Consider the following 15,856-nt stretch of genomic DNA (forward strand, 5'->3'; position numbering starts at 1 on the left):
CTGCCTGGACCTGCTCTTAGATAGCTTGTGAGTTAAGAATAGCTTTTTGCCTAATGAGCTGAAAAACATTTTTAAAAAGAATATTTCATGATACATGAAAACTTAGTGAAAGTCAAATTTTAGTGTTCACTAATGAAAAGACTTATTTGAGCACAACCACATTTAGGTGCAGCTCACAGCTGTTTCTAGGCCTTACTAGCAAGGAAGCAACAGGGGCAGAGACTGAACAAGGTATCCAGGGACTTGCAACTGCAGGAACAAGGATGGCTAACAGCCCACTCCACCCAACACTCACCTAGAGATTTGTTTGTTTTTGTTTTCTTGTGACAGGTTTGCAAAGTTTCTCAGCCTTTCACTTACCATCCTGTACTCTTTAGAAGGAACTCATGTGCAATCTATGTTTTAGTGGAGAATGACACTTTATTTAAACTTTGCAAACTTTTCTATGTAGTCCAGGCTGGCCTTAAACTCACAGAGATCCTCCTGCTTCTGCCTCTGGAGTACTAGTGATTTCTGTTAGTAGTGTGGACCCCTCATGTGAAAACAAGACGAAATGGGCTTCCAAGGGTGCACTGTGGAGGCTCAATGGGGTGTAGGGCATCATCTTATTGAGTCCCATCGGCAAAGCCCTGTGCTTGTAATTATTTAGGTCAACTCAATATACCCTGACATTACAATATTCTTAACTCACAGAAAAACAATGATTAGAAAAATGAGAAAATTGAAAACAGTATATTCCATCACTGTAGACACAAAATAATTAAAAATGGGAATGAAGCTGGTACTAAAGTTTCTGGGTGGCTCATTTGTTAGCCAAGCAAAGAAAGCCATTTACTAATGGTAAGTTAATTAAATTGTGTTTGATCACACCAGTTGAAAAAAGGTATCCAGAGAAAATAAGCTTATTTCAGATGACTAGATTTGGAGTAAGAACTGTTGCTCAGCCTGAGCCCAGGGACCACTTACTCTGAGGAACAGCCCTGCGTTCAGGCACATCTACAGGCAGTAGAGCAAGCACAGCAGACGTGGCCCCCAGAGTTAGCATCTCCTGGGTGCCAAGCACTGCCAGCAGGACCTTGATAACATTATTTTGGACCCTGTTTCCATTTCAGTCTCAGCCTCTACTGTGAGGACGATCTTGGGCCTCCTTCTGTGTATCCAAGGCTGTCATAAACACAGGAATTCCGTAAAGCTGACTATGAAAGATGACACCTTTATAGGCAGCAGGAACAGAGGGCCCAGATGCCCCAGCCCATGCTCAGATGGTAAGTGTCCACTCACACCTATCTATGAAGGTGGGGCCTCTCTTCACTAGCAACTTAGGACATCTCAGGTACCTGAGCTGACTGAGTGTTCATAGGACAGGGCCAGTGCACCAAGCCTGCCCAGTATCATAGAGCATGGGGTGGAGACCCGCCTAGGGTATCAGATTTAACCTTTGTAAGATGACCTGACCACCCAGAAACTTCTTTGGCAGAGGTATACCTAGGAATGTCTCGAGTCGGCCAGCACAGCCAAGGATGAGGAGTTCAGGACACTTTTCTGCCTTGCAAAGACTATGTGAACACACTCTACTCTCTGGAGCCGGCCAGCACAGCCAAGGATGAGGAGAGTTCAGGACACTTTTCTGCCTTGCGAAGACTGTCTGTGTGAAAACGCTCCACTCTTCGGAGCCAGCACAGCCAAGGATGAGGAGAGTTCAGGACACTTTTCTGCCTTGCGAAGACTGTCTATGTGAACAAGCTCCACTCTTCGGAGTCAGCATGTCTATCACTGTCCTGCTGCTGCAGACACGAGACTCTAGCTTCTCCAGAGACCTTTCAGGCCTTCATCCTTGGACTGGGGGCACATCACTGGTCCCCTGATGTACGCACGCATGCACGCACGCACGCATGCACGCATGCACCTTTCCCCTGTCCCTCTGGGTTCAATCCCCTTAGAGAACTTGCCTAACACAGCTGCCCCTCACAACCTTGCTGGGCCCTTGGGAACTATGCTGTTCTGGCTTTACCTGATGGGAACCAGTTCTCAAATGTGAAGGTGCAGGCTTTATGCCTGTGAGGTCAACACTGCCTACTGAGACCAAACAGCCATCCCTGGTGGCTGAGAAGCCTGTGGCTCTCAGGGCTGCCTGTGTGGGATCTGATCTGGTGCAAATCTATGGTCTGCTGCCTCACTGGACTAAGTATGAAAAGGTTGGTGGCCCTGGGCTGCCCTGGACTAGTGATAGGACACAGATCAGCATGTCTCCAGACCCTTTCTGTTGTTCTTGGGAGGCCTGGGTCACTTCACTCGTGTGTTTCCTTGCTCCTCACTAGTTCCTCTCGTTCTCTAAGGAAGTGACAGGCCTGAGGGAGAACAATTAGATCTGGAGCCATACCAAGAAGACATTATTCTCCGATAGATACTTTACTACAGAATAATTACACCCCATAATGCTACTAATAAATCAAGCTGGATGAACAACGACGCTCACTTTATCACCACATCTGCAGAAGCATCTCTGCTGTGCTGAGGTGGATGGAACTCACCCAGGCCAAGGTCTTTAGCTGTGGGACTGATGAAGCAGAAGAGGCAGGGAAGGCAGAGAGCTCTAGTGAATAACCATGAATTTAAAAAGAGAGCCCTAGGAGTGTGTGCTTGTATGCCACAGGTGTGGACTATACAAAGGTCAGCCCTCGTACCAGCAGCTGCACCAAGATGGAGAGGAGGGCTATCTTTGTGCTGATTTGGTGGGTCCCAGCTACACCCTGGGACCACACACAGCTACCAAGCCCTGTGGTACAGCCAGAGGGCCAAGGAGAAGAGACAATGAGGCCTGGATACCCAAGAGCCCTTCATTCTAGGCCTGGATCCCCACTTAACTTCAGGAAAGGTACCACACTGTGCAGGCTCCAGTGACAAGTCTGCATCCCAGAGCTTTGTCCAGTCATAGTGACCCCAAGGGGCTCAGGTAGCCAGTGACTTTTCTGGTCTTCCCTCCTCTTGTTCCTTGTATCTATGAACCACTAGCCCTTTCCTACCCTGTAGGCAAAGTGGACCTCGACTGTGCCCAGGCACTCCCACTGGTCATGAGAACCTGGGCTGGGCCTGGCAGGAGCCCGTTGCATGGAGCACAGGGTCTAGCAAAGGCAGGAGGCCTTTGGGAAAGGCCAGTCTGCTAGCCTGGAGGGTCTGGCTATAGTCCAGCTCTACGAGGGCATGATGGAACGCACTCAGGTTGCCTTGTAGCCTGCCTTAACTATCTAGTCTAAAACCTGAGGACTTCTGACTCTGGTCCCAGCCCACACTTGAGCCTAGTACTGAGCAGGGAGAGAAAGGAACCCAAGGGCTGAGCTTACCCGCTCCACAAGGCCATGCTTGTGCTTCAGCTTGTACACCCTCAGTGCTGGCAGGAAGCTCTCTGTGTAGTTCTTGTCTTCCAGTCCTTGCAGCAAGACACCATGGAAGGCTAGCCGGCATGTGTTGGTATGAATGTCCGCATCCAGCCTGGAGCCAATCACCAAGCACAGTCGGGGACAGGTGACTGGCTTCTCAAACTCCAGCAGGGCCCACTGTTGCCGGGGGCACTGGCCCCCTGGGGCGTGGCCTGCTTTCCTGTCCACCTCATTACCACCTTCTGTGCCTGTGGGCATGGAGTCTTTGCACAGGTACTGCTCTTGGAAGAGGTATTCTCGGGAGAGGTCGAAGGAATCAAGAGTGGGCTCCAGGTCAAAGTCTGCAGGAGCAGGGCTGAAGAACAGCGTGCGGCCCATGACTGTCTCATGGCCCACTGTAATATGGAACTTGGCCTTAGTCTGCAGGGGGCCCCGGAAGTAAGGGATCTTTTCCACAGAGATGAGGGCTGCGTGAATGGTGTGCAGAGACTCAGGCGCACATACCAGCCCACGTTCCAAGAGCTTGGGGTCAAACTGGGTGACACAGATGCCCAGTCGATCTCCTTGCATGGCAGAGGTGACAGGTGTGTGAAACATCTGCATGGACTTCACTTTCTTCACCACCTGATTAGGAGCAAGAGGGAGAACATGAGAAATCATGAGCCTTGAAGCTGCAGCTGGGGTGATTCTGCCTCTATGTCCCCAAATCCACCCATCCCCAGTCCTGGTGGAGGTCCAGGAAACAGTAGGAGACCAGGGTTCAGTCAGACCCCTAAGAGCCAAGGCCAGGCTAGGCCACTTTCCAAATCTCATCCCTGTGCCAGCACAAGAACAGTGGTCACCCCAGGTCCCCCTGTCCCCCAGAAGCTGCTTCATCCAGGATACAGACCCTCCAGCTTCTTCTTTTTCATCCACCATCCCAGCACATTCTAGCCCTCTGCTGGCCTTGACACCTAGCTCCTCAGCCTACCAGTGTGCCATTTGCTTTGAAGGCTCAGGTCAGATGGCAGGAGTGGAGTCTGTGACTGAGGGCAGGACTTGTCCCTGACTCCTGAGTGGCCTGACCTTCTGCCTCTCCTCACTCATGAAACTCCCACTGTCTAGCTTGTGTCTGCCTGCCCAGGCTGAGGGTTCTCTGTGAAGGGTCCTCCCCTGGTTTTGACATGGTCCTTGTGCCTAACATGTGGCAGGCTTTATTCCAGGAGAAGGACCAGAACCAGCTCTGCTTCAAAGAGCTCAGTATCTAGAAACAGGAAAAATTATCTACACAGGACATGCAGACATAGTAACGCTATTTTGTATAACATAAATTAACATATGAAAATGTGTGCTGATATTTACTGAAACACAATTCTGCAATGTAGGTGCATGAGCCATGAGAAACAACATGGCCTAGGGTGGGGCAGGCTCTGGCTTTTGCACAGGCAGGGAAAGGAGAGCTGCAGAGGCAGCCCCTGAGCTGAGGCCTGTGAAGATCCAGAGCGAGATAGCTCCAGGTGGAGGCACCAGTAAGGGCCGGGCCCAGAGATGGAACCGCCTGTGAGGCTAAGCAGTCAATAAAGAGGCAGGAGGGCAGTGGCAAGGCCGAGGTCAAGGCCTAGGCGCCATGTATATCATGTGGGACTGCCTGGAGTTACCCGAAAGGGCAATGTGATCTTATCTCAGTTTCTGAAAGGTAACATTGACTCCACACAGAGCAGGCTCTGCCTTCCCCAGTCTGCAAATCAGGAGCAGACACAGCAGAGCCCAAGATGGTAGCATTCCTCCTATGTCCCACTCGCAAGATGCCATCAAACACTTTCAGTTGAACAAAGTAGAGTTCACGAAACCCATTTCAGAAAACCCAGCAAGAGGGACAGAATGAGCCTGGACTTCTATGATTCAGTTACAAACATCCCTGTCACCGGGGCTGCAGGCAGACACCCACACTTTTTCTCCTGGACACAAGGCGAATGCTGTGCTGGTGGCACTCAGGCCCAGAGCCTTTCACCAGAGTATCAAACTCAAGTGTTTGTTTAGAGATCATTAACTCCCCACCCACAGGGTCAGAGGGCAGAGAAAGTGAGAAGCAGTGTCAAAAGCTGCAGCCCAGATCAATCAAAGGGAAATGCAAGCCTTCTCTGAGGTGGCCTAGGAGGCAGTGGGTGATGGAGGCGGGGTCCTGAAGACTACCAGCTCAGAGAGCATCTACCCCAAGTGGACTTGAATGCCCGCCTCTCCCTGGGGCAGTGCTCTACACTGTAGATCCTGGGAGGAAAGTGTGTCACAGCTTCTACTGGGGCTCCAGTCTTATGCCTCATGACTCTGACACCCTTATTCACAGCTCTCAGGAGCAGGAAGGGCCTTCAGTCAACTGAGGGCCTCTTTACATGGGTAGGCTGCCAGACTCCTCAGACCCCCAGGCACCTGGGAAGAACTCTGCAGAAGGTGGGCCCCCAGCCTTCAGTAAAACTCTTCATATAGCCCAACTACACACCCTCTGCATCCCATGTACGCAACACTTCCTTAAGCCATAAGCCACAGCTGGAGGGCTCTGGAATGAATTCCCCCACACAATGATTCTGAATGTCCTGTGCTTTGCCAGGACTCTTCCTGCTTAAATTCCTTCCTCTTGACAAATTTTTGGTATCCCCAGCACCCAGGGCACTTTGGGAAGGGTTTCCCTACATGCACCCCAAGCAAAGCTGCATACTTTGACCCTGATCTTGCTTTACAGGGTAGTGAGCACTTCTGCAAGGTGGTTTTAACTGTAAGGCAGTGAACACTGACCTGTAAGCCTATCAGCGATTGCCCCTCCAGAACTCCAATGTCACCAGTCCTCGGCCCTGCTGTGCACTCCCTGCAAACATGCTGTATGCCTTGGTGCAGGGACCCAACTCTGGAATTTGGTGTCCAACATCCCCTCTCCTTTCCCGCACACCTATGACTGTGTACAGGCTTATTACACGTGTAGTAGTAGTTGCTGATCACACTGCCTTGTGTGAGTGGCTGGGTTTTCTGAAGGACTGCACTGTAGACAGGGTACTGAGAACCCTGCATGGGATGGGTACTTGCAGGTCACTGGCTGGGACTGTTTGCCAGAGCCTTACACTTAGCTTGAGCTGGGTTCCTATTCACACTCATCTGTGGTGCTTGTGATTGTTGCTGGAAGTGCTATGATGAGCTTCTCCTCTCACAAGAATCTGACCAGGTACCTAGATGCAAGATGGATTCTCAAGGACTCGGATCCTATAGCAGGACTTCAGGGGCTCGGGAGTGAGGGTTTAGTTCTCTAAGCACAGACACACACTTCTCATCAGGGTGAGCCTAGCTGCTGTACATCTTTATAGTCTGGCACTGCTAGGTTTCTTAGCATTGCTTGCAGCTCCCACCCAGCGCCAGGCGGGCTTCCCTCACAGCATGCTCTCCTTTCAACAGGCTCATGTTCTCAGGACTGAAATAATAAAGAATGCCTTGCGAGGGCATAAGAGCAGAGAGGCAAATAACTGAAGATCAAGATTCCAAGGGCCGAGACAGGAAATTGTGAAGCAGATAAAGATGGGGACAGGCAGCAGGCCACTACTTTGGCTCTTCAGGGCACATGCAGACAGTACCACCAGTCCTCAATGAGCTTGCATTCCACCCAGCAAAGCTAAGAACAGAGGGCTGACCTAGACACTAAGAGTACAGAACAGGCTTCCCTTCCACTCACTCATTTTCTAGTTTTGTGAGACCCTATCCACTCACTCAAAAATCCAAGCACTCCTTACACAATGCAGAATGAGCTAGCCCATGTATATCACTCAACATGTCTGCTACATTTCTTTCACATGTAAGTCCAGGGCCAGGATCTGGGCAAGAAACCAACAGCATTGGGTCTAAGGGATCTGCTACTTGGAGTTGAGAGCAAGAGCTAAGTTTTCAACTAATGAATGTTAATTGCACGACTGTGGGGAGGTGCAGAGAGAGAAAGGGAAGCAGGCTTTAGGGAAGCTAGCCAGATTGCCTGAGGAGGTAGCAGGGAGCTGGGACCAGGAGGAAGAACTACCATGCATAGGAGACCCAGTAATTGGGGGAGAGCAAACCTAAGGTCCCTGTGAGGAGAGTGTGGTCCTTTGAGAAACTGGAGGAGGCAAGCTGCTGGGGTTTGGGCTAGAGCACAAGGCTGAAGACAAAGGTAAACCACCTCTACCACATGAGAGGGACAAACCAGGTGAGCCTGGGACGATGCCTTGGAGTCTGTTTTCTGAGTCTTACTATGTAGCCCAGGCTGGCCTTGAACTCAGTCTTCCTATGGCAGCTCTTGGGTGTACGGATTATGGATGTGCCCACCATGCCTGCTTGCCTGCATCTTTAAAGGAGTACTTTGTCTGCAGAGTGGAAAACAGATGGAGGAGAAATGAAGCAGGACAGAGGGAAACTGGACAAAGAAGAGCCTTAGAGATTAAGTGGCATTTTTGTTGTTGTTGTTGTTACTGTATTTTTGAGACACAGTCTCATGTCCTGAACTCCTGATTCTCTTGCCTCCATCTCCCAAGATTATAGGTATGTGCCATCATGCCTAGCTTCAGAATGTATGTTAGGATGAGGAAGACATGGGGACAAGGTCAGGTTTCAGGTAACAGAAGACCTGTCTTGTGTTGGGTGGGAACAGAGGGTCTGAGCTCAGGGAAGGTCTCAGTAGCACATAGCCAATGGCCTAGAAGTAGAGTCTTGGAGAGAGTGGCCAATGTTACATGACAAACTCCCACTCCACCCCACCCCACCCTATCCTTGTTCTTGAGTGGCCTGGCCTCAGCAAAACTGAAAAGCTCCTTTAGGCATCCTTGTCTGAAAATGGTAGCTCGACATTCCCAGACCTTAGGTAAAATGTGCGTGCTACTTCCTGGCTCACCTTGTGTTTACACAGCTATACCTGTCACCAGGAACAACAGGCTTGCCTTCCAGGTAGACCCAGCATAGCCTTGTCATGGCCCTACTACGGTAGGCCCTGTCCTGGTTCTGTTGAGGGTTAGAATGCACAGAGGCTACGTGATAGGGCTGGGACCCTGCTGTACCCTAAGCAGGACTGCACAGGGAGGCTCTAGGCCCTGACCTCAGCCCTGCTGAGGAAAGAAGGTGCAAACTCAAGGAGGAAGCAGAGCGGGGAGGAATACATCAAGCAGACACACAATTTCCTAAAACTCAAGTTTGCGCTTGCTAAGCACTTTGGTCCTTTCTGATTAACAAAGAAGCTTTACCATCATCTGGGTCAGTTATTCTACATAAAAACCCAACGAGGCAGGTCAATATTTTTACATTCAATTTTATGGATGAAGAAACAGAGGTTTGTGATGTCTCCAAGGTCACAAAGCAAATAGGCTGAGACTTGGGACAATAAATGCCAGAGCTGCAAGGCAGGCCTGACACTCAGTCTCCTCTCCTGAGCAGCTGAGCAGAACCCGAAGCCCAGGCCGCTGGAGCTAAGTGCAGATCGCTCTCCCTGCCAAGCTTCTGGGATGTTGACCCACAGGTGATTTACAGATTCTGAGTGAGCAGCTGTATGCTGTCCATAGAGAATAAGTGTCCAAAGTTCCAGATAGGTGATCGCACACCACCACAACTTGCCCAACCCCACCAAGGCCTTCTGGTGGGTGAGGAAGGAGCTGGGAAAGTAAGACTTGCCTTGAAAGCCTTAGTAGTGCTAGCAGACACAGGCAGCCCCACCTCTCCCCAAACTCTTTCAGGCTGAGCCATCATGCTGTCTGCCTGGCAAAGGGTGGCAACATCCTCATGCAAACTAAGCCTGACGGTTTTCCTGGCTGCACTGCCCCAGCACCCAGTCTCCACTGCAGGTTCATTGCCACCTTCATGGAAGCAAGGGCACACAGAGCCTGTGCCTGACACACCTCCAGCTTTCAAGTGTCTGCAACTTAGTTTTCTGAAGGCTGTACATGATGCAACTGTCTGGAACAACTGGGGTGGGTCTCCCACTACTCAAAAAACATTTTATTTTTAATTCTTTAGATAGTCTTGTGTAGCCAAGGCTGGCTTTGAACTCATTATGATGAGGATAACGACCTTAAACTTCTGATCCTCCTGCCTCTATCTTCCAAGTGCCAGAATTATAAGTATGTGCCACCACATCTGGTTAATGTGATGCTGAGGCTTGAACCCAGGTCCACATGCATATTAGGCAAGAATTCTGCCACACTCTGTGATAGCTAATCTTGGTTGTCAACGTGACTACATCTGGAATTAACCAAAACCCAAGTGGCTGGGTACACCTGTGAGGGATTTTTCTTAATTAAATCATTTGAAGACCCACTTTTAATCTTGCTTTTTTGAGATGGGAGGATATACCTTTAATCTGGGCCACACCTTCTGGTGGTACCTATATAAAGGACATGGAAGAAGGAAGCTTTTGCTCTTTGCCTGCTTGCCTTTGCTCTCGCTGGCAAGTCCATTCCTTCACTGGCATTAGAGACTACTTCTTCAGGATTCCAGCAGATACTGAAGACCAGCTGAGACATCCAGCTTTGAGGACTGAGAAACTACTGGATTTTTGGATCTTTCATTAGTAGACAGCCATTTTGAAGTAGCTGGACTACAGCCTTATTAGTCACATATATATGAATGAATATATATATGTATATATATATATACACACACACATATTCATACACACACACACACACACTCACTCTATCAGTTCTGTTCCTCTGGAGAACCCTGACTGATACACCCCTCGTCCTCTGCTGCACTCTTTTCCAGGGGGCAGTCTGGAAAACTCACCATCTGCTGCTGTGCAGATAGAAGAACTGCAGGTGTGCTCATGCACCTCTCATGGAAGAGTCTTCTAGTTTGCTAATGGTGGTCTCACTACATAGATCAGGACACTGAGGCCTGCCGAAGTTAGACACTAATACCAGAGCTATGTATAGGATGAGTGGAATGCCATACAGTGGGCTCCAAGACAGGGCAGCAAGTCCCTGGTAGCCCTGGCTGGGTGAGTGTGACACAGCATGATCTCTGGAGGAGCAGCAGTGTTTAAGGACCTCAGCTTTCCGCACAATCCACAGGTGCTTGTGCGGCTGCCCAGCTTGAGCCGGACAGACTTTGTGACATGCAGCGGTTTCTGGAGTGGTGGTACCAGCTGTGAGGACACTGGACCGACCTTACCCAACTTTTCTCTGTTAATGAGCCCGTGCCCTGGCCGAGGTCAGCACTGCACAGCTTTGCTGTGACTTAATAAAATGTAAATTGGGGCAGAAAAGAGACACACGGGTCTGACGCTAATGAGCTTACAACAGCAGGATCAGTTACTTCAATTCAAAGAGGTTCAGACTAGAGGGGAAAATGAAATAAGCTTTTAAAGATCCGTCTAGGTTGGGCTCCATCAGACCTAACCAATTTTGTTTAATAAGGTTTCAATTTGGCTGCTCTTATTTCTCCCTCTTCTTCGAGCAAGGCTGTGTACAGATAAGACATTTTCCTCTCCCTAATGCATTTAATCGCATCACACACACAAAAAGGCAAACTCAGGGCTCTGTGTGAGGACAGCACATATGAGCCTCTGGGGGCTGCCAGGGGGGCCTCCCTGCTGGGCCAGGTTGGGCTGGGGAGCAAAATGCAGGTCAGCCTGGGGCATTCCATTCTAACCACTTATTTTTAGAGAAATTAAAGCCATTCAAAAACACAGAGAATCAAGTGATGTGATATCACCTGTGTTCCTCTGCCAGGAGCTGACTAAAATCCCAATCCTATTCCCCTCCTGACTGACTTGCAGGAACTACCCTCATGAATTCACTGTGTTCTGTTTTATACATTTACATCCCTATATGTGTTCCTGAGTAGTACACATACTAGTTAGTATATACGAAGGCATGGTATCCCTGTTTACTACTGGCTCCCCTTTGGCGTTGTATTTCTGACATCTATTCATATCAGAGCACACACACATAGCATGTACCTATATATGTTATCATGGTGTGTGTGGTATATACTAGTGGAGGCCAGAGGTCAACATCAAAGCGTCTTCTTGCTGAGTGGCGGTGGCGCACACCTTTAATCCCAGTACTTGGGAGGCAGAGGCAGGCGGATTTCTGTGAGTTCGAGGCCAGCCTGGTCTAAAGAGCAAGATCCAGGACAGGCATCAAAATTACACAGAGAAACCCTGTCTCGAAAAACAAAAACAAAAACAAACAAAGTGTCTTCTTCCTCAATGCTTTTCACCTTATGCAAGACAAGGTTTCTCACTAATTCAGTTAGAATGGTCAGCAGGCACAGGGATCTTCATCCTCCCTCCAAGTGCTGGAGCTACAGATAAGCACTGCCATATCCAGCTTTCACATGGTGGGGATCAGAACTCAGGTCTACAAACGCTTTACCCACTGAGCCATCTCCCCACCCAATCATTTATTCCCACCTTTATTGATATTTATGAGGGTTACAAGCTTCTGTCGTGACTAAGCCTCAGCTTGTACAAATGCAGTTTCTCTAGCACAGTGTATGCTTCTGGTTCTAGCAGATCTCACAGACTGCTCTTGGTAGTGGCCAGCTATGTTCCTACCAACAATGCAAGGAAGTCTCTTTCCTACATACTCACTGGGGCTTCAGGTCTATTGCTTTTTGTTTTTGTCTTTCAAGACAGGGTTTCTCTCTGTAGCCCTGGCTGTCCTGGAACTCACTCTGTAGACGAGGCTAGCCTTGAACTTAGAGATCTGCCTGCCTCTGCCCTACAATGCTGGGACTAAAGGTGTGAGCCACCATGCTTGGCTAAGTCTGTTGTCTTAACAGTCTGACAGACAAGCCTGTGTTTGCTGCTGCCTTTCTGTGCCATCCCCATCACCAGTAACAAGCCCCTCCAAAAAGCTTCTCACTTGCCCTACTCCTAACTACCACAAATAAAAACTAACTAAAAACAAAACAAAGAAACCTGCTAGAACAGGGTATTTTGTGGGTATACACTTCTGAGCCTGATTCAGTCCTCAAAGATGGGAAGGGGCAGGTGAGAAGGGTTGTGTATGATTCTCTCACCTTGCCCCATACAGCTTCTGGGCATGAGGCCAGGGGCTTTTCTGGAAGCTCTTGATAGTTAAGGCTACTCCTCCACCTGGCCTAGGTTCTCTCTTCTTGGACCCTCCATAACACTGGAAGTTGTTTTAACTAGACTGTTCTACTTTATGCAAAAATTCCATCAGACCTTAAATAAAAGACTAGTTGTCCATTGGGAGGGAGCCAGGGAGACCCATGCTTAGGGGAAGGGGAACATTCCCCAATATTCCAAGATGAGAGGAAGCAGCAGGTTTGTTTTCAGTCTGCCCTCAAGGCCAATCTCCACCTGCTCACTTAGGCTAGCTTCAGTTCCACTGGGTGCCAGCTCCTTGAGCACTGGCTAGTATAAACTGGGCCCATAGCAATTCCTCTCCTCTGCTCAGTGCTCTCCACCTTCCTCACTCTGTATACAAATGATTTTAACACCCACCTCAGGAGACACTTAAAACAGCAAGCTCTAACTTCTAGTATGTCTGTGTCCAGCTGCCTCCTGGGGTCCTCCATGCTGGACGCCAGCTCCTAAAATGAATACATTTACTTCGTTGGGCACTAATCCCTGATCCCTGACATGGTACTGGTCATGTCCCTCCATGTCAACCTCACAAATTCACTCTGCCCATTAGCCTCTCCGTGGCTATAACAAAGAGGAACAATAAAAGTGACAAGGGGCCTTCTAGGAAGCCTTCTTCCTTCTCCAAGCCACCCCTAGTATTTGTTATCCCATAAAACTTTAAACTCAATTACATCAACATTAGATTCTTCTGTCTTCCATGCAACTAGGCTTTAATAGTTTTTAGTGACTGCTGGGTTTGGAGTAAAGAATCCATATGAAGCAAGCTGAGGGGACCAGATGTCCTCTTGGTGGCTAGAGGCCCTCTGCATAATAGAACAGCAAGGGTGGCCACATCTGGGTCTCTGGGCCTTGGCAATGAACAACGTGTGGGTTTAAATCTTAGGTGGACAAGAAAGGTTCCTCAGTTCTGTGGCTACGGTATTTTCATCAAAGCCCAGCATTGAGTGCAGACCCATGAGTCTCCCAGACCCCAACATGCAGGAGAAGTCTGACAGTCATCTCATGAATGGAAAAGCCTGCATGTCAGGCCACACCCATCACCCAGTGTCAGAAGGCAGATGGGCAAAAGTTCTGGCTTGAAAAGAGGTACAGATTAGGCACTCCAGCACCCCAAGGCTGAGGGTTGGCCCTCCAAAACACTTGTAACATGACATATCATGCGGCCATTTTGTTTTCTCTATTGTAAGGCTAAAGTTATAATAAATAGAAATGAGCAAAAGAACATGTGAGGAAGCCTGGTTTTGGGTCATCAGCGTTTGACATACCCCTGAGATGGGCATACAGATCAGTGGTAGAGTGCTTGCCTAACATGCGGATGGCCCTGGTTTCAGTTCCCAGGTCACACGCAGACATCCCTCAGAACTAAGAGTTCAGACACACATTGATGCCCAAAAGAGGCTGCTCCAAGGTTGTAAACCTGGCTGTCCTTGTTATCCATTGTTCCACTGACCAACACTTGGCCCGTAAAGTGGTATTTCCATTATCTGAAGATTGGTGGACAGATGACACTTTCTTGTACCCACTTTACAGAATAGCATGAGGCTGAATATGAAACTGTCCTAGCCTTACAAGTCACCTTTGATAGCAGTCTGGGTCTGACCAGTCTCAGGAGGCCCAACAGTGTCAGCTAACTAGATAAATGAAGACATGGTTTTGTTGCTCCTCCTTCTATTCCTTTGTCTTCATCATGTAGTGGGTAGCCATTCCAGCTTTGATCTGGAAGTTCCAACCCCCATTGAGGCTTCGGCAACTGTCATGCCTACAAGGTGGGGCCAAGGGAGGCGCTGAGAGACCTGAGATCTGGATGGGCCAGCGCGCTCTCTGTTCCTGGACCCTAGACAGTGGAGGTTGACGGAGCAGAGCTCCAGAGAACACCACTGGACTGCGATACACCTTCCCCAGACCCTGCGACCTACCTATCCCTTCATTTGTAAGTTACCCACTAAATAAATCTTCCTTTTAACCACGTGGAGTGGCCTTAATAATTTCACCAATATCATCACCCTGCTCTCACTTCATTTCTTGCCATGACTGACCTGAGATCCACCAAGGCAGTGACCTGGATTCCCCTGCCTGGGCTTGTTGCCTATGGCCACAGATGGATGCTGGCTGCGGATGGTATGGGAAATGCTACTCCCCTTCCAGCTGTATAGTGTCGAGTATCTGCTCCATCAGCTGAGCCTCGTGGATTCCTGAGCACTACCACTGCCAGGGAAGGGGTGAGGCCAGTGCTGCCCAACGCTCTCGTCTGCACAGGGAGACCAACCAGTAGTATTCCACACCTTGTGCCACAGACACTGAGGTCAAGACAGGAGGCATGAGCACCAGTGTGTTGGTGAGCAGTCCCGCCTCTCAGCTACAGGAGGTTGTGGGATGATGGTGCACAGGATAGAAGGAAGGCTTGGCTAAGGGGCAGGGGCTTTCCTTAGGCACTGGATGCTAGGGTTAGCAGTTGAGGGTAGAGAGGCAGTCTCAATTCTTGTCTTTCTCCCAGGCTTGGTCATCTTCTATAGAATGGGTTGCAAGGTTCAGGCTGTGGGAATCTGTGAAGATGTATGGAGGCTGTAAGTCCCTATACAGGTGAGCCTTCAGAAGCCGTCAGGTACTTGGGGGTAGCCTGTATTATTTACCATCCAAGTTTCAGTATTCAGGTCTTTCTTCAACTGTGGCACCCCCAGACCTAGCACTCACTGGCCTTGTACCTAGCCTCAACCTCTTCCCTGCACCTCCCATTATGCTTAAGTTCCCTAAACTCTGCTCCTTCCTTCTGTACTGTCAGACCATCCCCCAGTTTAGAGCCTAGGTCAGTTGTGGAAGCTTGCTGTGGGGCTCTGGACAACCTGGTTCATTGCTGGGCTGGCTTTGCATCTTTCTCTCTAGTCTGGCTGTATGCAGTATCTATAGGAGACCTGCATGGCTCTTGGCTAGGTCCCTGACTCTGCTGGATCCACATGGAATGCCCTGCTGCTCATCCTTTATAGTGGCAGTCTTCAAGGCTCATCCAGTGTCACTTGCCTTCACCTCTCATTTGGCTTTAATGAAGCACAGAGTAGTCCCTGCACTGGCTTCTGGGACCTGGAGAAGAAAATTGTGGCTCCATCTTCACTGGGGAAGGTGACAGATATAGTGTAAGTGTGGTATGTAGAGGGCGATGCAGGGCTCTGGGATAGCAGAATAATGGCAGCATCTGAATTGAGTCTTGAAGGACAATGACTATAAGTGGGATGTAGAAAAAGGGCAAGGAGGGGCCACAGTGTGCCATGATGATGAACTCTCAACCAGATGGTACTAATCCTGAGTGGGACTCCGAGGAGACCAAGTCCCATCTGCCTTTTTCTGTGTGTCATCCTAAGGATATAGGAACAATACAAGAGGGGTCCTCAGAGTCACA

The 15,856-nt window shown here is 49.3% G+C and overlaps 1 protein-coding gene across 1 annotated transcript in view; it reads right to left on the reverse strand.

Annotated features, from left to right (window-relative positions):
- Eefsec (eukaryotic elongation factor, selenocysteine-tRNA specific) overlaps window positions 1-15,856 on the reverse strand; it is a 208,646-nt gene that overhangs the window by 39,899 nt on the left and 152,891 nt on the right. The window contains exon 5 of the mRNA XM_059258164.1: window positions 3,342-4,001. Within this exon, the coding sequence (XP_059114147.1) occupies window positions 3,342-4,001 (660 nt within the window). The remainder of the gene's footprint in view (window positions 1-3,341; window positions 4,002-15,856) is intronic.

The sequence above is a fragment of the Peromyscus eremicus genome, chromosome 3, assembly GCF_949786415.1.
Source record: "Peromyscus eremicus chromosome 3, PerEre_H2_v1, whole genome shotgun sequence".
NCBI lineage: Eukaryota > Metazoa > Chordata > Mammalia > Rodentia > Cricetidae > Peromyscus > Peromyscus eremicus.